A 26469-nucleotide genomic window follows, 5' to 3' on the forward strand; every position below is an offset into this window, starting at 1 on the left:
TAGATTTAGCAATACAAGATCATTAGTAATCTTAAAGAGCACTATTTCACTCCTTGTGTTGTGTCAAAAAACCAGATCACAAGATGGTGAGAAGTTAGTGGAAGAAGAGGAAATGGAAGCATTGATTATAACTATTTTTTAAATGAAGTTGGTTGTGAAAGTAAGGAGAGGTGTAGGAGGAAACTTGGAGATATAAAGGGTCAAATGAAAATCTATCTATAGCTATCATCTATCTATCTATCTATCTATCTATCTATCTATCTATCTATCTATCTATTTGTCTGTCTATCTGTCAGGATAGTGAGATCTAGGGATGTATGTTAACAGCAGGGAAGGCACCAGTGGATAAAGAGAGACTGAAGATTAGAAAGGCAGAAGGAATCATCTGAGGCACAAATTCCTGGAAATGGTAGGGAATTGGGATCAAGTAAATAGAAGGTTTTGCCCTGGCAATGTCAGTGATTGACTGAAGCGTAGGAGGAGAGAATGAAAAATAATGCTGGAGGAATTTAAAGTTTAAAGCTAGGAAGACAAGAGGTTTCAAATGAATGGCCTCAATTTTCTTGGTCTTCTGATGGGAGGGAGAGGTGTGGAGGTGGCATAGGTTGCTTTGAGTAACAAAAAGAAAGAATAGAATGGACATGGTGGAGAATAGAAACTCAGTCATGGAAGAGTAAAAGGTCTGTCATGAATCAATAACAAATGTACCTACTATATCCAAGGTGCTACAAAGACCCACACAAATATTTCAATTTATCATAGATTAATGTTTGCTTCATTGTAGGTAACCACTCCAGCAACACAGGCTACATGTCTTAATCGTACTTGTGAGTTGTAAAAAGAAAAAAATAGTAGTGAATTGGTGACCAACGTTCCATTACTGATTCTCTCTGAATTTGGCCAGGCTGGTCCTTGGGCAACAGACATACAGGCCATTTTCTGCTGTAAGAGACTTGACTTTATTGTCATAGTCTTTAAGCCTATCAAGCCACATCTATACATGATGATGAGGCATGAGGCATGAATATAAAGCTTCCATTTAAAGATGGTTCCCAGGCCATCCTTCTCTTCATTTCATATCCAGCTGCACTTCTATGGAATAGAATCTGTCATGTCCTCCTCTCAACTGCCTTACCCCCTATTTCCCTCCTACTTTCCTTTTCAGTTTGCCCTTATGTTTTGTCTTTTCCAATTAGGTTGTAAGCTCCTAGCAGACACAAACTCTTTTTCATATTTGTATCCCTATCACTTAGTAAAATGCCTGGCACATAGTAGTCACTTAATGTTTTCGATTGACTGATTGAACAGTCAAATCAAAACAAAGAGATTGGCCAAAAGAGTATTACCATAAGGAATGCACCACTAATTAATTATGTAATATTACTGTTCATTGGTGTTATTATTTCCCTATGTAACCCTCTATTCAATAACTAATTTAAGATTAATCTCTGGTCAGGATAAGTAAGCAAAAAGTAACAACAGATTGAGTCAAGTCTAAATAAAATTTCAAATGTCCTATGACTGTATTACTCTAGAAAAATAAACATCTTTTGTGTGGAAAGAAAAGACCCATAGTAGGATGAACAGTTTTTCCTCATTGACAGTTGCTAACATTTACATTTAAATAGTTTTCTTATAAAGGTAAAGTTTCTAATATGAGGTACAATCAAATATTCATTTTCCTCAATACTCAGTTCTTTATCACCAACATGGATGCATATTGATTCCTTTCATCTGTGGATTCTGGGAATCATATATCCGTTTGTCTTCAGAAAAAAAGGTGTCATATTGGTCACAAATTATTTCCATAAAGCGAGGTCATAAATTTCTATCTAGACGCATCCTAGGGTCTAACTTGGACCATAAAGATAATTTATTCCTCCTTCAACTTATTCAAAGTCACACAGGTGGTACATGGTAGAGCCATGGATTATTAGTATAATCCAGGTCTCCTACCTCCCAATCTTTTATCTTTGTACTATAACAAACAGCTTCCAATAATAATTTCTATTTCAAAATAAAGGGAAGACTTAGGTGAGATTGAATAGGTGGCAAGACTATAAGGGACACAACATTTCCACATAATGATTAAAAAAAAACACTCAACAAAACAAAACACAAACAATGAGAAACAGTAAGAACATTTAAGTCATTGATCAGGTTATATTTTTTGTTAAATATGTAATTTTGCATTTTCATAAAAATTAGAAAAGGACATTTTATCTGTCATTCTCTATCTCAAGGCAGAATTCAGTTTAGAAATAAATTTTTTCATTCAAAAGATTTCCCATCTGCTTTTAAAAGTCTTCTTCAAAGTGTCCTGCTACTACACACAGATCTAGTATTGACTTAAAAGAGATTTCCTTGCTTGGACCATCCAATTAGAATGGAAGGGGAGAAGCAGGAAAGATGAAGGGGGACTGCTAACATTATATGCCATGGGATTGGCATCTTGAATTTCCAGTTCTCAGAAGGCACTGAGTTGAAATAGTTGCTGAAATATGGAAAATGTTATGTGAAGCTACAAAGTTAGTCCTACTTATTGGTTTAAAAAAGATTTAGGGAATCATCATTTTGCCTTTGGATCCAAGATAATCCTTACATATCTCAAAAAGCATTTAAAATATTATATGTAGATTATAATTCTGAGTTTTAATTTACCTTCCGCATCTGCTAATCCTACTCCTGGCTGCTTTGCCGTCTCTTGTCCATTCTGACCCATCTTTCCTCTGTTAAAATACATAGATATATTGTCAGCAAAAAACCTTACAAAAGAAGATGCTAAAGTACACAGACAATTACAATCACAGATAATTACAATTACATACTGTCTAAGAGATCCAAAGATAAGAAATACATATATTTAATTTCAATGACTTTTCATACATAATTTCAATGAGCACACCCACTATTGTTGTCCTAAGGCCCGGGGTGGTTCACAAAGACCCATTTAAACTCCATGTTCTTATCAAAATATTTTAAATCCTATTCACAGTTTCTGGGATCTAAGTGTTCTAAATTATGCTTTTTTGCATTTCACGTTGAAATAGAATATGAAAAAAATTTGCTGATCATGTGTTCCCTCCACCAAGAGTAGCAGTATAGGGGTGGGAAGAGTGGAGGTGAGAGGGATTCGGGGGAAGGAAGAGAAATTTCTCTTCCTACTCCCTTCCCCTTTCTCCATCTCTGGGAATTATACTATTTTCTAGAACTAAAAGGTGAGTGATAGGTTGAAGAAATTTAAAGAAAAAAATGATAAAAATTTGAATTCACAAAGTAACAGTCTAGATGCTTTACTTCTGATAACTTTTATCTTGGAATTTTCTTGACAAAGATATTGGAGTAGTTTGCCATTTCTTTCTCCAGCTCATTTTACAGATGAGGAAAGTGAGGCAAACAGGGTTAAGTGAGTTGTCCAGGGTCATACAGCCAGTAAGTATCTGAGGTCACATTTGCATTCAGGTCTTCCTGACTTCAGGCCTGGTGCTTTATCCACTGTGCCACTGAGATAACTTTTATAATCACAGTGAATTATTGCATCATCCCAAGAACACTGATGAACAGAAAAAGTGTAGTTCTTACATGATTTTAGAGCTGAAAGAAAATTTAATTCAATCCTTTGATATTATAGATTAGTAAATTGAGGTTACAGATGAATAAACTCAGGAACTGGGAGGTGAAGCAATTGTCCAAAGTCACAAGGTAAAGATGGTTTTCCTGAATTCTCATTTTTGAAGTCTGGTTTTTAAACTGTCTTGTGTCATCCTTTCATTTTGATCCATTGACACACATTTATTGAGAACATACTGTATGGAGTGTTCTAGGGGTTATGATGACATGTAGAAGTTAAAGAAAGGTTCCCTGAATGAAGTGTAATACTGGAGAAAGACTTTTGGATGTGGAATCAAAGACTATGGATTCAAATCCCAGCTCTACCTCTTCCTATGTGTTTGACCTTGGATAAAACATTTCAGCCCTATTGGCCTCTATTTCCTCATTTATAAAATGAGCGAGTTGGGCTGGGTGACTCCAACAATCACTCCAAGTTCTACAATCCATTTATGATCATTGACCTTGATATATCCTATAGTGATACATAGATGAATGTTGAATGCTGGCTTTGAGTCACCATGTGATCTTAGATACTGGAGATAAACAACATTGCTAGGTTTTTGACTTTTAAGAATTACATATTACATCTTCATCTCACAGATGTGGACGCCAAGGTAGATATTCCTTGATTTACATTGAGTCAAAGCATGGGTCAAAGGTTACTGCTTTTAGGAAAATGATCATCATATGGAGGCAGGAAGACTCAAAAATGCTCTGATTACAAGGCCATAGGGATTCAAATAATCTTCTACACACTTTAAGAACTCTTTCTGATGTCATAGACCCCTCTGGCAGTCTGAGGAAAGGCTATGGATCCCAACTCAAAATAATGGCTTCAACTATGTAAAATGAATGCATAGGATTACCAAGGAAACCATTTATATTGGTTATAAAAATAGTAAAACAAAAGCAAGTTCATAGACTTCATTCAGAAACTGGTCAGGGCAGCCCAAAGAAATAATTTGTCGTTGGTATCCTGCTAGGTCAAACTGAACTCACTAAGTCACAGAGCTAGTACGATTTAGTTCTTCTTAGAAATAATTTCTAACAAAACCTATCCAGCTACAGCAAAAGAGATGGAGAGATGAAGTAATAACCAAAAGAATCCAAGCTGAAAAAGTGGGAAAAACCTAACATAAAGAAAAAAGTAGATTTGTGATTTTTAATGTTTTTTAAGTCTCAGGTAGATTGAATTGTCCATAAGATTATGTGTTTGTCTACATTCCTTTGGCCAGCGTGGACACACACACACACACACACACACGCACAAGAAAGTACAACCACAGGACTTTCAAGGGGAGCAGAGAGAAAGAGCCTGGACTTCCAAACCAGAAGAGCTAGGGGGAGCTCCAGTCCACAACATAGAATGATCCATTTGCTTAGGACCAGGAGGAAGACACTCTAGTGAATCCTGGTCTCTGGCCTCCAGATTGTACTCTTTGCTGTGATTTGCCTTTCATCTGCCTCCCCAATAAATTTACCTATATTATAATACAAACTTTGGCATTTGGGTAATGGTAGAGGGAGAGAAAGAAAAAGATTTGGGGCAAATTGTACTTGGTCTGCAGCATATGGCTATGTGGTTTTATGTTCATATCACTAATCTCCTTGTTACGATGATCTCCCATCAATTTTATTGTCCAAATATATTATCTAAATGTTTGTTCCTCTTCATATGTGCCTGAAAAATAGCTTCATGATATGAATTCTGGTGAGAAGGAATGCAAGTGGCCTAAAATAGCCTGGACTTTAGGAATAGGCTGAAATTATCCTGTTTTTGTCCAGACGCTTGTGATGTCATCTGTGTAAGGAGCTCCTGAGGAAGAAACTTTCTTAATCAATGCAGAGATAATATTCTATAATTTATAGTCCGAGGAAGTTGCCTGGAGGTACTGATAAGTGAAGGTGACTGGCTTTTCTGAGGTCCCAAAGACAGAGTATGGTATAAAAAGCTTGGGAGAGTGAAAAGTCAGTAGTCAGTAGACTTGGTTTTAAATCTTTGCCCTAACTTCTGTGATATAGGGCATAACACAACCTCCCAAGGCCTCCATTAGTTATCTGTAAAATGAGGAAGTTGTAGTCGATAGGATCTATGTGCCTCCCAGCTCTGGATCTATCAATCTAGATCTTCTTTACATGGAGGATAGCTATCCATCTACTATGCTTTGTTATATTTCAATTCTATTTTTATTTCATAGCAAGAGTTCATAATCTGCAGTCTGGGAACTTGTTTAAAGTTTTCTGATAATATTTCTAAATAATTCATATTATATACACACATGGACATATATGATATATACATATGCACACATACATATATACATACACAAATATACATAAACACACATATATACATACATACGTATATATATATATACATATATATGCATATATATGTATATATGTGGGTATGTATGATCCTAAGTATCGTATGCATTGAAAAACCTCATTCTAGGTTCTATAACTTTCACCCAAGTGACAAAGGGGTCCACAACATAAACAAAAGGGTTAAGAATGCCTGTTTTATAGAGGAGTTCATCAAAGTGCAATCCTGTTTCTTATTTTCAGGGCTATTTCTATTTTATATATGTTATATACTCATAAGCTCTATTGGGGAGTCATCAATGTGTTTCCTGGGATCATGGTCCTAGAAATAGTATAGTGATATTTTCCAAGAAAATCAGCTTTAAATATCCAGGCAGTCCTACTTCAGAAGTGTAAAGGAGTATCACAGTGTGTTAATTATTTTAAATTTGGGTAGCAATGATTTCAAAGATATCTGCCAACTGGACCGATGCCAATTTTTCTAAATATTCTTCAACTCTACTTTTGATTGTACTTAGTCACTGAAGGGATGATGACACAGTGGAAAGGAAAAACCATGATGGGACTTGTTCTTAGAGAACCTACATTCCTGTCAAGGCCTACTCCTCTGGGCTTCAGTTTTACCAAGTTTAAAATAAGGGTGTGGATCACGGTGGACTTGAACTCAAAAAGATCAATGGTCAAATCCAGCCACCAATATTTACTAGCTCTGTGACCCTTGGCAAGTCATTCAACCTCTCTGTACCTCAGTTTCCTCATATGAAAAGAGGGGATTAGACTCAGTGGACTCAAAGGTCTATATCAGCTTTAAATCTCTGATACATTCTTGCCTAAAAATGATCCCATTATAAGACTAAAACGTATCAAAATGTTTGTTCTGAATTTAACTGTATTGTAGCTAATCTGATTATTCCTATGGTTTTCCTATTTAACAAAAATCTTCTGTATAAATAATGGTGGTGACTGATCCACATACTTTTTCAGATAAACTAAATAATCATATCTCCTTTGTCACAATTCAGTCCTTTCCATGTTTATAGAAACTATCAAAATGGCATCATGCTTCCTAAGCATTTGTTGAGAATGGGAAATTAGTCTTCATTTAAACTTTATTTTATTTTTTTTCTTTGTCCTTTTCCCATTAATGTTGAGGAAACCTGATGATGTTGAATGACACACTAAAGAATGCTGGGTTTTGGCTCACTGCTAAATATGTCAGAGGGGAAGGGAAAAAAAAAAAACTTACACTCTTGGAATTGGAAATAGATTAGTCTCCCCTGCAGTGCTGCTACTTCCTTCACTGTCCACACTATATCCACTGCCAAAGCTGCTGGCAGATGAGCCCGTAGAGACGGAGCTTTCAGCAGGTCGGTGATTAGTAGGTCTTGCTGTATAGGGTGGGAACAACAGGTTAGCAAAAACCTTAAAAATATTTAATATGAAAAGGTTGCAAGTGCATACAATAAACTAATTACATTTAACATTATATGCAATATAAACTTAAAAATATCTATGAGCATTATAATTTTTGAAATAATACAAATTGAATTTTTTTCACCTGTTGATCATATTAACTTTTTGATTAATAAAGTTCCATAGTAAATTAATATGTGATCCTTGTCTTATGGAGTAGGTTTGGTGGATGGGTAGGGGACAGCCAAAACATTATTCTTGAGAAGCCCATAATTATTCTTCAATTGTATCTCTAAGACCAGACAGTCTGTATCTTTCCTTCACTTTTGACATTTTTTCTTTCATAATCTATAGTCATGATAACTTGGAGGACAAATAATTATGTTGTACTTTTTCACAGAGGAAACATTTCAAAAACCACTCATGAACAGAAATGGGGACAACAAGAGGACAAACAAGCGTTAACGTCTTAACAACTCCATCTTAAACAACAATGAGATGTGTTATTTTTATTTTTTAAAAACAGAGAATGACAAAATATAACAATTTCTTGTTATGTCCAAATTGGTTGAACATAATCTGGTCATTTAGATAGACTTCAGAAATTTTAATATATAGAGATCCCTTTGTCTTGTATGGGCAGCCCTTGATGTTGTGTCCCCAAAATTTGCAAATCAGTTTAGCATGCTGAATACATTTTTCTATGGGAACTACATTTAAAACAGTGAATCCCTTCCCCAGTTGTGCCACAAAAGTCAATTTAACCTTTAGTATAGTTGAATTGCTGGTTAAAATAGCCTTAATTCCAAGATTGGGATCAAAGGGTCAAATAGCAAAAGACAGAGAATAGTATCCACTCCCTTTCCCTGGGCAGAGACATCCCTAAGTAAATTTTTTATAACAGATAGAAGCCTCTCTTTGCTCCCATTCTGTCTCTTTTTCTGGGTTACTCCTCACCATCTGTTACCTCTCTAGAAGGCTTCATTCCCCTAGTGCTCTTATGTTGCCTGGCTAGGTGTTAGGAACAAAGCAATATAATTGGCCCATTTCATTTCCACTGGGGAGTCCTCTTCCACTGATGCAGACTGGCACCTCCTATGTAATTTACAGTCTGAAAGAGTTACCATGGTGCGCTGGGAGTTTGATGGATTTGTTTTTTATTTTATCGATTGGATTGGATTTATTGATTGGATGCAGGACTTGGACCCAGGTCATTTGACTCCATGCTCAGCCCTCTTCTTAAGGGCCACTGTTACTTTCAAACTATAAATCATACAAATATTTAAATGGGGGATATCACTTTAACTCTACTGTATTTGTATTTTTTAAAGAATACATGTAGCCCAATTTGGTGGAATTTCTACCAGTTTAATGAAAATAAATAAAACATACAGAATTTGTGGGAAAATATATTTTGGGGGCATGGTAGGGCTTGGGTATGGTGACAAGCACACTGAATTAACGTAAGAGGATGGGAATTCTTGAGTAAGTTGCCTTATATCTTCACCTTATATCAGTTTCCTCTTTCATAAAATGAGGAACTTTGAATAAGTAAGTACTCTGGTTCATTCTAGTTCTCAGTCTTATGACTCCTCAGGCTACTACCAGAGAGTCAGCACCAACTTGGAGGCTTTCTCAGGATTAGCTTTTCTGGCCTCCATTAGTTTTTCATGGTTTCCTTTTCCTTCATGTCATGTTTTAAAGATTCTTTTAAAAAATCCTTCCTTTTTTCATGAATGCTACTTTGGCTTCACTTAAAGATGACTAATTATGAAGGATAAGGATCATGGGAATTTAGGAAGCTAGGGTGAGGGCAGTTTATATTGTACATACATAACATTGTAGACAGAGTGTTGGATAGAGTCAGGAAGACCTGAATTCAAATCCCACTTCAGATACTAGTAGTATCATCCTGGGCAAGTCACTTAACCTTTGCCTTGGTTCCTTCATCTGTAAAATGGAAATAATAGTAGCACCTCCCCAGGGTTGTGAAGAGGAAATGAAATAGTGTGTGAAATAATTTAAGTAAAGTGCTTTGCAGTCCTTTGAGTGCTATAGCTATATAAATTCTAGCTTTTGGTTGCTTACAGGATAAAGATTGCCTATTTGAAATGTACTGTTTACAAGCAAAAATAAGTAGTTTTTAGAGTTTTAGAAAATCAGTCTTTTTTTTTTCCCTTACCCAAGATATTTGGTCCTGGTATAATATAATTAAAGTAAAAGTTTTCATTTCCTCCAGTATTTTAAAGAGACAATAGCTACATAAGTGGATTATTATTATGCTAATTTTCAAAAATAAAGATTAAAAAAAAAACAAAAATGGGAGAATCACTGAGACATACAATTATATATGTATATATGTATATATATGTATATATAAAATAGTGCAAAACTGTTTACAACTGGAAAAGTAAATCAACAAGACAATTCAATGAAAATTATCAGTCAAAACAGTTTGACATTTCTATACTAAACTAGTTAACTAGATTTTTAATTTTTTTAGTGGGCTGCTTTTTATCATGTAGATCCAACTTTAGTTTCATCGACAGTAACACCAACATAGAAAACTTAACCAAGTAGTTCCATTGCTCCATTCCGTAGTCCATTGATCTTAGAATATTGTTAATCCACTTCTTTAGGTTGTACCTTATTGAGATGACCAATTTTTCCCCCATTCTTACATGACCTACACAATATGTTATACAGTATCACAGGATTTTTATCTTGATCTTCATATTTGGCAAAATTTTCATCTTATGGATTTTGCTAACTCTGAGTTCAAGACAAATACATTTCTTTTTAAAGCAAGAAATATGGCACAAATCATGAGACAATATAATAACAAAGGGAAACAAAAAATAACATTGGAAATAAGTCAGTGGAATGCAATTTTTCGTTTTGCCTCTTTCTCTGGAATTGTCATCTGGAAAGTCTGATGAAGTACTAAAAATATTTAAAATAATTTTAAAAAATAAAAAAGAAAATGGAATTAAAGAAATTTTAAAGTTTTGAATACCTATAGCCTATCCTTCCAAAGTAAAACCATGGAATGGTATCTTAGACAAGTAGGCCTGAGTCTGCATGTACAAATTATCAGGTATTCATATGAAAAGGACTTTTAAAAATTAGTTTCTGGATATTTTTTAACAGACAATACTAAAGACCCTACCTAGCAGCATTGTGTTAATATAGACTCTGTGTAATTGATTGAGTTTTTCACTTGAAAGTCCATAAATCTATTTGTATATAAACCCAGTATGAATAGACCAGTAATTAGCCTGTTTATGGAAGAAAAAATCTAAACTATAATTCACTTTTACTTGTGCTGTATCTCTACACCATAAAAACATTTTGAGGAAAAATGGAAAATTCAGTCAGAAATACAAGTGTTTTGAGAACTTTAATGCAACATATTGAGATATTTCAGAATACCTGAGTAATTTCTCAAAATTTTATACAAATGTTTGACAATCAGATGTGTAGGTATGCTTAGTCTTTTGTGTAGGTACAGCTTAATAATGTATAAATATAAACTTAAATGTCCTATAGTCACTAAGTAACAGCATTTTGAAGGTAGGCATACACACGTGTATATTTACGTATACGGTATACACATGTATATGTTATAGTGACTTGCATACATATAATGTACATATGTTTACGTGTATGTGTGTATAAATACACACATATTAGTGATTCAATCAAAACAAGTCTCTTGACTGTCTAGAAGTTCGTAGTTATATATATCAGGTCTAAAGTATTCTGTACTTATGTAATATGGCAAATGTTTTTTTCCCTCTAATGTGCTGAACTCTCCAAATAATGAATGTCTTTGTAGCACTATAAACATACAGGAGGAAGTGAAGGTATCTATTTTCTTCACAATTCCCAAAGCAATCATCACAGAGTTACTAAAACATGGTGTTGCTCAATAAATTGTAGAATGAGACAAGGAAAACTCCAAATGTCAATCACTTAGATCTATCCAAATATATAAATATTAGGTATCATCTAGAAAGAGATATCTGATTTGGCAGAGATTCTTTTCTTTCTTATGGAAGTGTCTGTTACATGCAGTCTGAACTTGAAGCTCTCCACATTGGATTTTTAAAATAAAATTAAAATAAGCCCAGAAGAGCGCAAATTAAGCATTGAAGTAAATGTTATCATTGTTACAAACCTGTTTCCTGAGGATTCAACAACTCTAGGTCAATATAGTTCTTGGATTACAGAAATCACTTAATACAGGTAGTGCTAATATTTGTTGTAGCTACCTTTATTTCAGGTTCTATTCACTCTCTTGGAGCTTTGGCACCATTTATAGAGTGCCAAAATATCCAGTTAATTCAATTAATTCAGTTAAAATTCAGTGGTGTATTTATTTTGTGTCAAGAGAAAAATCTGAGTGAGTCATTGAAGTTTTGACTTTTTATTCACATTTGAATTGAATAGATATAATCCCAATCTCTTATCATAAGGTGGAATAAGCTTATAATTTTAATTCACATTTGCTTGTGTTTGTATGAGAGAAATTAAAATCATCTTTTGGGACTGATATTTTCAGAATTCAGCATAATCAGATATTTCAACAGGATATACATTTCAAACATAGTTAATTTACTAAGAAATACAGTTTCTTATTTATATGATGGAAAACAGCCCCATTTGACTCATTTAACTGAATATGATGATGTTTCATAGACACAGCTTCTTAGATCCAAGTTCACATGAGATTACTTACTGTGTCATTTTACTTATTGTAAAATGAAATTTTGTTAATTCTAAGTGATTCAAAGTCAATCATGCTGTCCTCTAAGATTTCTTTCAGATCTACTTTGATGATTCTGTAATTATCCTATGTATGTTGTTTTCACACTTGAAATATTTCAAAGTTCAACTTTTTATGATTATAACAACCCTCTTTATCAGTTAAAGAAATATCTTTTAAAGTCCTTACTATTTTTTTTTTTTGGCTAAAAGGGGAAGAAAAAGGTGGATCATTTTTAAAAATTATTTTAGCAAATGATGACCTGCAGTAAAGAATACAATGGAATTATTTCATTAGAAATGTATATATGCTTATACATTTATCAGACAAGTATAAGGAAGTATACAAATAAGTAATTAATCATTGTACTTCAATTATATGTAGTTTATCATAACCAAATTAAGACTTACAGATTTTCTAAATCAGTATTAATATTACTTTTTTTCTGGATATGTAAGTACAACTGCATAAAGATTAAAACATTTATGTTTTGATTAGTAGGGAGCATGGTCAATAGTCTAAGTTTTTAATTGTAGAGTCAATAGGCCATTAAAAGCCTTTCAACTGCAACTTTTTTTTTTTAAGTATTGTAACATTCCCAGCGAGCCACCAGATGGTGCTATTACAGATAATAGTAGTAGTGCTGACTTGGCATCTTCTTGGTTTGTATTTCTGTCTTTCTCTGTCTCCACACCTCCTGCCCACCTCCCCACCTCGCTTCCCTCTCTTCCTTTCTTATTCTTCTCTTTCTCCCTATCTCCTTTCCTCTGTCCCTCCTTCTCTCCCCTTTTTCTCCAGTTCCCTTTTCCTCTCTCTCCCCCTTTCCCTCTCTCCATTTCAGAGAAACAAAATATTCCAATGGGAAATCAATTATAAATTTTCAATTCTTCTAAAGACTGTTGAGCTTTCCTTATTCTTTCAATGAGATATAGACCATCAATGTATAGGAAATTATTTTTATACTGAAATACTGGGTTAATTTTTTATTCTTGGGCTCATACTGTTCACATGGATTTTGTTTTATGACATACCTTCTTCATCAGTAAATCCCTATTTTCCTACCAGGAATCAACTACCAGCAGAAAATAATAAGTTTAATAATACAAACAGATAAACTCATGAAAGATATAGTCCCTGTGTCACATGTGAACCACTTCTTCACCCACTGTATTGTTAAAAGGATCCTTTGGTTAAAGTGATCTTATCTAGTGTCAGTTTTATTCATCATTTTAACTCATCCTCTGACTTTGTCTTGATTTTCTTAAAAATCTCAATAGTTAGATATAATTTTGTTTTATCACTTCATGTTGGTTAACTTCACTTCTTTTGTATCACATTAAATATCTTTTTTGATTTGTTAACTCTCATGCTGTCCTCTGTGTCAATGTAAAATAAAGCTATCACTTATCACTGTGATCACATACATGGTGACAGATGTGGTCTCAAACTGCACAATTGTAATCTTTGGTCAGATCGATCAGCTGTAGTTTCTATTAAGTTCAGAAAAAAATAAATGTATTAATTTCTCAGAGCTCTGCTTATAGTGGATGCTGTGCAGATGGATCGTAGTCATAGATTCTGAAAGTTGCTGTCCAGATAGGTAGCTAGGTGGTACAGTAGCTCTCAAGTCAGGAAAACCCGAGTTCAAATTCAGCCTCAGACACTTAGCTGGGTAGCTCTGGGCAAATCACGTAATGTCTGTATGCCTCAATTTCTTCAACTGCACAATGGGGATATTAACAGTACCCACCCCAAGGGTGTTTGTGAGGATCAAATGAGATGATAGCATTTATAAAGTGCTTGGCACAGTGTCTGTCACATAGTAGGTGTTATATAAAGGTTTATTCCCTTCTACTTTCCCTAAATAATTTTTTGAATGATGATGACAGTATGGCAGTAGTTATAGTTTATTATTTCCAAGACATCTCTTTTGATGGACTCTTAGATATTGATGCCATGAAAATAAAAAAAAATTCTCTACTAGTTTTGTTCCCTTTTTGTTTTAGAAGAGCCATGGCATTAATAAATCTATCAGGTGCTGTTTGTTTTCCAGTATCTGTGTACACATGATCATTATTTTTTATCACACAGCTTAAATTTTTTTGTGATGGTTTTCATCTTTTTAAAAGTGATGGTCCTTTTTACTTGATCATTACATTATGAATTCTGAATTGACTTCCCTGCAACAATCTATTCACCAGTTTTATTATCAATTGCAAAAAATCCCTGAAAGTAGCAGACTAAACCTTTAGATATGTCTGGAATAACATAACTTTCAGCTGAACTTTCTGTTCTTTGAAATATCTATCCCTACATCTAATCTACAGACATATTATCTATCTCTCTACCTATCTATCCTCTAGCAACACTACATGGGTAATGCTATTTAGAGGAGTTTAAATTGACTTCTTTGGAAGGTAAAGCATTTTTATTCCTTAAACATACTTTAGTTCATTGCTCAAGAACAAAACCAAGAAAAAATAAATAGGAAAAGATGAATTACAGGGCAATAATATAATTCCACTTCTGTTTCCACACAGCCAAATTATAACTAGTTCTACACATTTAAAAGTAAGGAAAATGTTCACCTGGATTTAACATATTTTAGTTTCAGTCCTTGGTGGGAATTTCATTAACATAGTTCTTTCTAGCAACAACATAATGTGTTTTAGCTGTATGTTAATATCTTTAAACTATTAGAGAACCAAAACAATTGCAAATTTTGTATTATGAAAAATTTACTTTTCTTTGTAATACAAAATATCCCTTGCTCTAATAGATATTTCACTTTTATATATGGAGATAGTTACAAATTGACTCTTTTGTATTTATGAGGAAGATCAAATTGGGATGCTTCAAGTACACTGTGCAGGGCTATGAGAAGGAAACAATTTGGTTTCCTCGCCCCTCAACCTCTTCCAAGTTACATACATTATGCTGACATTGGGTTGCTTACATCTGTCATACAAATGTGAAAGAATATTAATATTTTAATTTAGCAGTATCATAATATTCATGTATTTCATATATTTGGCAAGTTTTTACTTTATAGATAGCATTAAAAACTCAGTAATTAAAGGGACCACAGCTAATTTATTGGCATAGCATATAGCCATTGTATTGGAAAATAGGAATGATGTGAGAAAAGATCAAATGTAAGGCTACTTATATCAGAAAAATATATAAAAGTAAAATAATTTCAAAACATAGTAATATATTATTCTGTCATTTATATTTTAAAGAAATTGAATTTAATTGCATTTTGCAATACCTGTCCTTGGAGTCCATGCCATGGAACTGACTTTAATGTGCTTCTGCCTTCTAATAAGCAGTTTCCAAAATGTCAGTACTTAAACCCTCTTGAATGAGATCTGACTGACCTACTTTAAGTCAAAATTCTACTACAAAGGAAAAAAAAATAGGACAAAGATACAATGCCTATAATTATTTTTCAATTCTAAGTACTATGGTCAGATATTTTGCTAGATACTCTTAGTTAATATTTAGTATTTAACTTAAGTTTATGGTTATGTAGACAAACTAGAGAGGAAATGGGGAGAATAAAGGTGAAACTTTTATTGACATGGGTAGTTTTCAATTGTTCCTCTTCCATTGCAAAGACAGACAATTGTTAACAACCCAGACAAACCAAGGGGAACAATGGAATAGTCTATGCAGAAAAAAACTAAACAAATATTTGAAATTTGGGATAAATCATCCATATCTGTCCCAATAATAGTACTGCTTTAGAAATGAGTGACACTTGGAAAATCTGCCACTCTTAAATTTGAATACAGAGATGTTATTCCTGATGGGGCAACTAGCAGTGAAACATAGAAGGGAAGAACACATAGGGTCTTGCATTGTAGCATGCAAATTATTGTCTTATACATAAAATATCTATAAATAGAAAATTCTGGTTCTTATTTACCATAAAATAAGAGTACAGCATTGTCATCCATTTTCTTGTGGCTTCTAGGTCTAGTTACTTGGAATTTCCTTCCACCATCAAACCGCCAAGAATGAAAAGGTTATTGGCATTCAGTTTTATTGATAATTATTAGTTATATTTTATGAAGGCTGATGTTAAAATGTATTTACATTTTAGATAAACAACCTTATTGACAGCAAGAAATAGTAACTTGGAATCTTGCAGGATAACATCATAGTCTGGGTCTATAAATTTCCTGTAATAATCAAAAGGGTGGAAATCACTCCATAAAAAATTAAGATTTTGGTATATATCCTCATATGCAGGTAGGAAATGCAGTGGATAGAGCTCCAAGCCTGGTTTCAGGAAGACTTCTCTTCCTGAGTTCAAATTTGGCCTCAGACACTTACTAGCTGGGTGACCCTGGGCAAGTCATTTCACCCTATTTGCATCAGTTTCCTCATCTGTAAAATAAGCTGGAGAATGAAGTAGCAAACCACTCCAGTGTCTTTGTCAAGAAAACCCCAAATGGGGTCACGAAGATATGAACATGACTGAAACAGCTGAACATCAACTCACAGACAACATGATCTTTCTGGTGAAAATGCTAAAACAAGAATAATTGATGAAATTCATAAATTATATAAATTTAAGAATCCAAATTATGTTCCTTAAAATTAAAATAATTTAAATTAATGGGGATTGGAATATCCTGAGGATATTTCAATCACAATAGCAAGAAACTGACATCTGGGCATAGAAAGAACATCAAGATATGGAATGCAAAACATACTGGAGTTATGGAGAATGTAAAGTGAAAAGAAAATTCTCATGTTTATATATCTTGAAAAAAATACAATTGTTTAGCATTCATGATTTTGGGGAGAAAGAGTAAATGATCATGGGGAATAATAGGAGAATAATGAACCTCTTTCCATAGGCATAAAAGGCAACAAACATAGTCTGCATGTAGTCTAGACAATTTAAGAAGATGCAAAAGAAGGCTCCTGATTGATTTTTTTCCTCCTCTGTCTCAGCTGAAGCAAAATATTGGTTATGTTTTACTACTTTGCTTACATATTCTTCAGTATTTTCATATTATTTTGTTCCTTTGGGGATATGCTTCTCAGGAATACCATGTCTTGATACTCATCCCAGTGGTGGAAAGTATAATCTCAGTAAGTACAAGGAAACAGTATTTGAAGAATTCTTGAAAATATTTCTATGCCCATATCACTTCTGAATTTGCTTTCTATATATTTCCTGAAGTACCAACTATTTCTCCTCCCAACAAAGGACATGTAGGAAGAAGTAAGTTTCGTTATCCAATATTCCATTATAAAGTAGCAATAAAAAAGATGACCTACCTTTGAGCTACCTGTACCATTCTAAACAAATGTGAATCTATCTTATTTTTCAAGCTTGGTATCGAAGGTGTTTTCATAGACTTTCTCAAGGTAGTTCTAAATTACACTAGAAAAACAATCTGATTTAGTGACCTTTGAAAGAAAAAAAATAATGAAATAGATAGCGGAATGTGATTTATAATGTAACTACATTATTGATAGCTACACTTTATAACTAGATTTGATTCTATGTAGTTGTATATAACCTTCAGTGTTGAGACACGACCTAGATCTTCCTCTTGTTCTGTTGCCAGCAGAGTTGAGGAGCTAAGGTACCATCTTCTCTCGTGCTCTTGATAACCCTGCACATACTTCAGTACTGTTGTTATGTCCCTCTCATCTTTCTCCCCTAAAATGAGGAATTCTGATTTGAGTCTTACCTGCAAGGTGTTAATCTGAGTTCTTTTAATGGTCTTGTAGATCTAAATTTACCCCCTTTCTAATCTTCAGGGTTTTTTTCCCCCTTTTCCACCTCCAGAACTTCCTCAACTCTAGAATCCCAAACCTGAAATGGGAATTTTAACTTGGAATAAAATTGTGCATTTAATTAAAAAAAAAACTTCTACCAATGCAATTCAGCACTTTATCTCTAACCTGTAGTCTTGGAGAGTTGCTTAGATCCTTGGAAAGTTCAGCCCATGGTCACTATCAGTATATGCCAGGGGCTGGAGTTAAACCTGGGTTTCTCTGGCTGAGAAGTCAGCTCTATACTCAATATTGCTTCTTACAAATGAAGCATGCATGAATGTTTCTGTTTTTCATTTGTTTGTACTGACACTGGGACATTTTGAAGAATTTTCCTTCCACATTAATCCTGTTTTTGCCTACAAGTCTGCATGCCATTAGGCACCAAGTAGTACTAACCACAAATTAGATCCAGTATGGGCCCCACTTGGTATAGTAAATTTTACCCAGAACATAAGATTTCAATTGATTTAATTTTTTCAAGGATAAATCTAAACATCACAATCAAGGGAGGAATAATGCCTGAATCCATGGTGATATGACTCTCTATATATATGAACCACGATGAATCTCACTGAATTTTTGATGCAATCTATCAGGTGTGGTTTTGCAGATCTACTTTCAAAGTTCCCTAGTAGATCCATGAAAGGTAGAATGGAAAGGAATGGCAAAGTAAATTATATTCTTTTGAACTTATTACTCCCCCCCCCCATGCCATGCCTCATTTATTTTCCTCTCTGAACAAAGTGAGCACGGATTAATTTCATTAAGTTTACATTTATCACTTTGTTCGTTACTCACCTCAGGCAGCTTAATAAACTTAAAAATGAAAAAAAAATGCAAAATGAACATGGAAAATGCTTGAAGGAGAAAGATTGAATGGTTTACTAAAGAAGGAGAGCTGGGAATATGGAATTAGACTTTTCTGGCCAATAATGAGTTCTTAACCAACAAAGAAAAGCAACACACAGGTTTCTCCATAGGTTCTGTATTCAGTAACACAATTTAATACATTTCCCAATTATACAAAGAACCTAAACAACCCCTTACCCAAATTAATTTAAATGGAATTTGGATAAATGGAAACAATATAAATATTAATGAACAACTAAAGTATGCCTGGTAAAAGCATGAGGTTGTTATATGAACAGAGGGAACATTTTACAAATAAATCATGAAAAATTTCTACTTTTTTCATTAAGCTCAATTAGTTTCCAGATAAATGAGGGGTTCTTCTCAGGATAGTTGGGAAAGAAAAGCAAACAATAATGCAGGATGAGTTATTTATATTTTGGAGACATATCATCAACCTTTGAAGTCAAAAAATCTTTGTACATGCCATTAAAAGTATATATATATATATATATATATATATATATATATATATACACATACACACACGTATATATACATATATATGTGTATATACACGTATATATACATCTATATATGTATATATATATACGTATATATATATTTTAAAAATATGAACTTAAATAGTTTATAGATTTCTAGGTCATCACATTCTTTTTGCAGGAGGCACCCAAATGAAATTACTAATTAATGTCTAAGAGCTAAAATAATATGCCTTTGAACATGTATAGCATTTTTTTTGAGAAAAAGGAAACTTTGGTACCTCAACCATAAAGCAGAAGTTGAAATTTACATTATTGTAAATGAAAAGCATGCTAAAAGAAAGTTAAGCTCTTAATTATTTCAATAACTAATTTTGGTCACAAAGTAGAGATAATGAAACATACCTCCCTCATTTTGCTAGAGTGGCAGAAAAATTACTATGGGAGTGAAATGTTCCATACCTTGTGTTCCTGCATCAGTTATTTTTGCTTAACTGCTTTTCTTTGTTACAAAGGAGGGTCAAATTTCAAGGAGACATTCATAAATGACAGTCATGTAAAAATAAAAAGAAATCAGTAATTTTCGTTTTTAAAGAATGAAAAATATAGCAGAATGAAAAGAAAAAAATCTACAGTTCAGTGTTCATGTTACATGATTAAACAAAACAAAACAACCAGTACCCATATCTGGAATCCATGATCCAATACTTAACTCTTTTCCCCATGAAAGTGTATATGTTCTGTTGGTTTTGTCATATTGATACAAGATTTGCATTATTCTATTTGGCCCTATCAGTTAAATTCATTCCATAGTTATAACTTTTATTAACATGAATATCTTTGAATATTATAGAGCTTTTATGGACATAAAGATGAATTAAATCCAAATAAATTCTCCAAACACATTTGCCCAAGCTTTAAGTTTTCCTTGTTTCAAGTTAAGTATTTCTGAGGGGATCTCATATTTTAAAATCTGTAAGGATTTTGAACTTCTTAAATAACTGAATGCATTCTTGTTTTAAAAGTTGTTGTTACAAGAAATTGCCAAAATCAAATGCCACCTCATAAGCCATTTGACCTTATCGGTCATTACTCGGTTATAACCTACCTCCCATCGCTATTTAAATCTATGTGTTATTTTCTTACCAAATTGTACCTCAATAGGCAGTAGATAATCTAGACTGTATGTATGCAGAGTTAAACAGCTGGTTGAAAAATATAACTCCTAAATAATTCAGATGCTTTGAAATAAGAAAATCATTATTTGGTATAGTCATAGCTTTAATGTATACATTTAGGAACTTCCATATACAGGTCTAGCACATCTTCCTCCACCTCCCTCTTCTCATTTCTGTAAATGAGTCATTCCTGTCAGACTGTTGTGCCCTGCTGTCCAGGACTCTCATTGTGGCACCCCATCCTCCTCATGAACCAGACTTTCCCCAACTCCCTCCTCTTATCAAAGCAAATCTGTATTGCCCATAATGAACCTACTCTATTAGTTATTCTGAAGGTGAATCCTTATCACATTTCTAATGGTATTTAATGGCTATTGATATCAGTCTCCTTCCAACTGTTCCAAAAATTAAATATTGGTATTTTTGCGGGGGGGGGGTGCTAGAGAATGTCTTAAATTAAAGGAATTACTGTAAGTATAAGAATTTCAATGACATTGGCAGGCTACTAGGGAAAATAGTTTGGTTAGATGGGCCTATCTGGGCTCCTCCTATTGTAATACAGACAGGTAGCCACCCTCTTCAGTTACCTACACTTATGGATTGCTCCTTCCATACACTTTCAGCCCAATATTGGTTAGCTCAGTTGGTTCAAGTGTAGTGTTAATGAAGCCAAAGTCACAGTTTGACCTCTATGTGAGCTAGATGGTCCTGATCTCCATCAATCTGTAATGTACCACTACGTCCCATTTTACCTTTTTGCTTTCAGTTACAAGAGTGCCCAAGCAAGAGAGTATCGATTGATCATTGAAGATCCATTGCGGTCACTGGCAAATACCTCACTTGCATCATTGATGTTCTTTCAGTAATGACATGCATAAGTGAAGTACAGAGCACAATCTATGGGTAGTAATTATATATTAAAAACATCCTGCCCTCCCTCGGCCCAGTGTTAAACTGTAATGTTAATACACATAGGTACATAGCTAAGAGAATTTTGACTGTAGATGATAGACAACACAGAAATTCAAAATGAGCAACTATTTGGGGGAAAAAAGAACAATAAACTGTCAGCTTGTTGTTTGGTCATTTTTTCCTTTCTCCTTCCAAAGCATTGCTAAGAAAAGACTTCAAATTCATTTTAATTAGTATGTCAAATATTCAGAAACTTGTGACTAATACAAAAAGTAGGAGCATTTCTAGTGATTTCAGCTCTGACTCAAGAACAAAATAGAGAGCTAAAAACTGTAGATATTTATTAAATGGAAAGAGGAAGAGAGAATGAATATTTAGAAAAGCATTTCAATTTTCACAGTAAGTACAGAAAAGCTCTTGCCAAGAAACAGGCAGAAAAGCTTTTGAGAACTGAAATTAACCAATTTGATTCATGTATATTATTTTTTCTGAAGGTTTGTCCTCCTATTTCAGCTTTTAACATTTTCTCACCCTTTTAAAAGTTTACCTCCTCTTCTCTGCCTGCTTCTTTTCAGTTTTGTTACAAATATTCATTACACTGGAAGAGCAAACTTTACATTGACTAACTCCCCCTGAGATTTCTTAAGTACATTTCCCCCTCAAACAATTTTCCTTGGAATCACTTCTTGTACTCTATGTAACTGTTGTCATCACCCCTTCATTGCTCAGGAGGACATGGGGCTCTGGGTTTTTTCACTGGTGCCATTGCTTATTCCTCTACTGATACAGACAGCTCTTGAAAGCTGGAGACCCGAGAGTAGTTTGGGAAAGCAACTGCATACCCCGAGCTTTCTTCCATGAGATGGCAATAAATGGGAGAACCTGCAAAAGGATACTATTTCTTTATTCCCTTACCTAACTATGGGACCCCAAATCTGTTCTGAGTGCCATTTTTAGTTGGGTGGGTACGAATGATTGCCCACTGTCTACTCCGTTATTTCACAATTTTGTCTGTTTCTAAACTTGTAGCTTTAGAAAGAGAACACACAGTTCTTTCAGAATTAAGCAGGCTTGCTTAATTTGGAATGATCCATATTTCTCTTATGCATAGGTTGTTTTCAGCTTTTCACCACTTCAAACCCTATTCATGTGTAAGCGTAGAACTTCTATACCCTAACAGCTTGACAGAGCTCCTAAGATTGTCTAACATTCTAGCAGAAAATAGTTTGGGTAATAGAATGGTATGGCTTAACCTTCCCATCCAGTGGGAACACTGTGCTTCTGGCAAACATAGGAAAACGGCTGCCTTATCCTACTCCTGGTGTCTGTGTACCACGCTGGCGAAGCACCTTTTTTATCATATGAGCTGTGGAAATGGATTCAGTAACAAAGATGGGGATATGCTATTTCTTCCATTGATTTCTGAGCAAGCAATTACTCCTAACATCTAGGAACTAGAATCAGGGTGATTAGACAAGATTTCTATGGCTGCATCCCTGTATTACTTCTACTTATATAGCTTATTTTCAGGATATGGGGTTGCAGGAACTAATAAGAATAGCTTAATTTCAGAATTTTGGGTTGCAGGAACTAAATGCTGAGAATTTTGTTTGCTTCCTTTGATTTGAGAAGCAATCAAAGAGTTGAATTAATGTTCTCTAAAAGTGATAAATAATATCCTGCCTCTGCTATTCATGAACCATAACCAGTTTATCCTTCTTGTACTTAAATTTCTTACCAGTTATTTTATCTCTATGTAAACAAATGCTATGTGTAAATAAAGAGATAGAGAAGTGTGTTATCTGTGTCTTTTTAAAAATATTTTTTGGGGAGAAATGATTTAAGTATTTTCTTGGTTCCTTCTTAACAGCAGGAAATGCACAGATCGTAGTTTATATTTGTGTCTCTGTCTCTCTTTTGCTAAAAAGATATTTTCTTTTGTTGTTATTACATCTTAGAACAAAATTTCTCCACTGAATTCTGATTCTAATGCCTTGTTATATCCTGAAGATGATCCTGGATTCTTGAAGATGATGATAATAAAGATCCTCAAATATCCAGCTGTATGGAGATTTAAATTTTTGGTGGGGTTATTGGAAAGCTATTCAAAAGAACACAACTCAAGGAACATTATTCTTGGCATCTATCACTATTTAAGGAAAACTATCAGATACCATATGGTAACTTAAAAATGAATTGTAACAATCAAAAATGGAGGGTAAGTTTAAGGAATAAACTATTCTTGGGAATTGTATGTCTCAATTCAGAGGATTCAATGAATTTTTCATGGGTCAAGGAAGCAGGGTTAAATTTAACCACTGCTAAATCTTTGGAGGGGGAGGTGTTAAAATGTGATGGTAACAATGGAAAATGAAAAGTGAGGTGAGGTGACAATCTCTTATGATATACACCATGAGCATACCACCTGAAAAATTCTGGGCCTCTTGATTTTTTTTTAAACCATCTGTGAAAAAGAGAAACTCTCCCCTCTTGCTTATCCTGAATTATTTGATTACTTATGGCTGTGTAGTAGATCTGGTCACTGAATACTTAAAATTCTGGGGGTTGAGGGGGTGGGGAAAGGTAGAGATAGGGAATGTGAGGCTTAGATATCTTGGAATACACATTTCTTGTGTCTGATTATGAAGGCCAATCTTGAAACACTATAAAAAGAATATAGTTTTCCTTATATTTAACTTTGAATGAACTTAGAAAAGTATTCACAAAGAAAAATCCTGTTATCTGCCCACATAGCTCTGTCCTAGGAATAGTAGTCTGCTGAGATAAGAGAGGATAAGGAGTCCTCCCAAGTCTCCTCCTAAGCCCAGGATATCTGAGGAGAATTGTAGTTCATTTTCTAAAGCAAGGTCCTTGTGACAAGGGTTTACCATCCACTACAGAACCAATCTGAAGAACATATGAAGCATGCTATATGTGAAGAAAGAAAAAATATAAGGGAATTTCTTGAAGGAGTCCAAACCCTATTATTGATATGCATTCTTTTCATCAGATCTACTTGTGTTATTTTGTATTCACTTTCCTTCCAGCTTGGAGATCTTTCTAACTAGGAATTTAGCCCACTCCCCTATAACTAATTTCTATATTTTTTCTACTTTTACTAGATTAGCAATAGAGTCCCCTCATTAAGTACTCTCCTGCAACAAACCAAGTCCACCCCATCCCCTTCCAATAGTGACACATTCATACCATGCTACATACAAATATACATAACAATGGCTCAGAATCCAGTAGTTTAGGAATGAAATAAAGATACTTTATTTATTACACAGGCACTTAGATATTGACATGCCCAACACATCTGATAGTACACTTAACAACTACCAAAACAAGAGTGGAAAATGTCTGCTTGTAGTATCAAGAGAGAACTTTCACCATGTAAATGTAAGTGAGTGCATTAACAATTTTTTTTCCTCTAGGAAAGCTTGAAAATCCACTGAACCAAAAGCAAAACACTTGAGATAGTATGCAAGAATAACCGAGTTAAGTTCCAATGGGGAGGCTAGTAGTTGTGAGCAATTCAAGCTTTGTCACAATGCAACAAATCATGCTTGAACAGATTAGGTTAGTTGCATGCATTTCATTCTGCAATAAGAACACAAGTTGACCTATTTTTTTTTCCAACAAAAGTCAAAGAGACCCAATGTGTGGAAAGTACAAATGACAGTTGTCAACATATCAGCACAGTGGTCTTGGGACTTACATAATGGTGATCCTGATACTCTAGGCCTGCAATAGCCCACTAGGAAGGGGGTGGGGCAAAGATGTTAAAAACCCAATCTCGGCACAACAAAGGTGGGGCACTTTAAAGTGGGGGAGGGGGGCTCTTGTTGTGTGCAGCGTCTTTCTGCTCACCTCCTTCTGGCTTGACGGGTCCATCGGACATCACCTTCCTGAGAGCCAGCTGGCTTTGTTCTTTGTTGTCATTGGCTGGTGGAGGCAGATTGTCAGACTGAGTTCTTTGAATTGGGAGGACTCCTGCTATGCTGTGTCTGTGCTGCTTCCTGGTATGATTAGACTGACCGCTTTTATGTGCTGCTGTGGCGGTGTGAGTGAAATGGAAACCCACAGTATGTATCCTCAGATGGAACCGGCTTAAATGTTAGTCATGCAAACACAAGTGGGGTTTTTTTTCTTCTATTTAAATAAGTTGTGTGCTCAAACGCCAAAAAAGACACCACATGCACAGCACTGAAAGGGATTAAAACTGGCTGTTTCCTTAATAATGATGGAAAGGCAAAATAACCATCTTTTCCCCACTTTCTGTGTAATGCCTCTGGGAGTTCACAGTACACCAACAAACATGATGATGCCACACTTAGTTGTTATATCAATGTCTTTGGTGCCTAAACCTAAGCAATTTAGTTTAGATTCAAATTAGATTATAGAGTGCAATGGCTGGGAGTAAGTGGCTATTAGTCCTTAATCTATTTATTGTGCTGGACGAAATTTCGAATTTCAAGGAAAGAACAGAGCTAACAAAAAACCACCCTGTACTATCATTTTATGTTACAGAAAATGAAATCCATCAGCGTAGACTCCTTTGTGCTCCATAATGAAAAGGCTATGTTATCCTACCATTTTTCATTATAAGAATGATTGATAATATCATTAGGCCAAAGTAAAGGTTTCTGTTCCTAAACTTTTTGAAAGACTGAACAGTATGGCACACAGACAGCTATCACATTTTATGTTTATACAATTGAGGCTGACTCACTAGTGTTATTCAGTATTGATTGGAAACTTCTTTATTCCTTTGTGTTTTAAGTTTGAAGTCCTTCCAAATCTATCAACTGCTTTGCTCTAATGAATATCCTTTTTTTTCATCTTCTAAGAGCAGCAGATCAAAGGCTTTGGAGCTGGAAGAGACTTCTGAGGTCACTTAACTCAATACCTTCATTTTACAATTGAGAAAACTGAGGCTTCTGTAGAAGCTAAGTGATTTGCCCAAGGTCACACAACCAATGTTAAAGGTAGGCTTTGTACCCAAGACTTTGGACCTCAAATCCAGTACTTTTTCCCATTGCATCATACTTTCAATGTCAGAAGTGAATTATTGATAATCTACATGGCTTATGTGGATATC

At 34.5% G+C, this 26469-nt stretch overlaps 1 protein-coding gene across 1 annotated transcript in view; it reads right to left on the bottom strand.

Annotated features, from left to right (window-relative positions):
• Window positions 1-26469, bottom strand: part of PCLO (piccolo presynaptic cytomatrix protein) — a 328283-nt gene that overhangs the window by 72169 nt on the left and 229645 nt on the right. The window contains exons 18-19 of the mRNA XM_036760651.1: window positions 7184-7325; window positions 2662-2729 (exon numbers count right to left, since the gene is read on the bottom strand). Coding sequence (XP_036616546.1) covers window positions 2662-2729; window positions 7184-7325 — 210 coding nt within the window. The remainder of the gene's footprint in view (window positions 1-2661; window positions 2730-7183; window positions 7326-26469) is intronic.

This window comes from Trichosurus vulpecula, chromosome 5, assembly GCF_011100635.1.
Source record: "Trichosurus vulpecula isolate mTriVul1 chromosome 5, mTriVul1.pri, whole genome shotgun sequence".
Lineage (NCBI taxonomy): Eukaryota > Metazoa > Chordata > Mammalia > Diprotodontia > Phalangeridae > Trichosurus > Trichosurus vulpecula.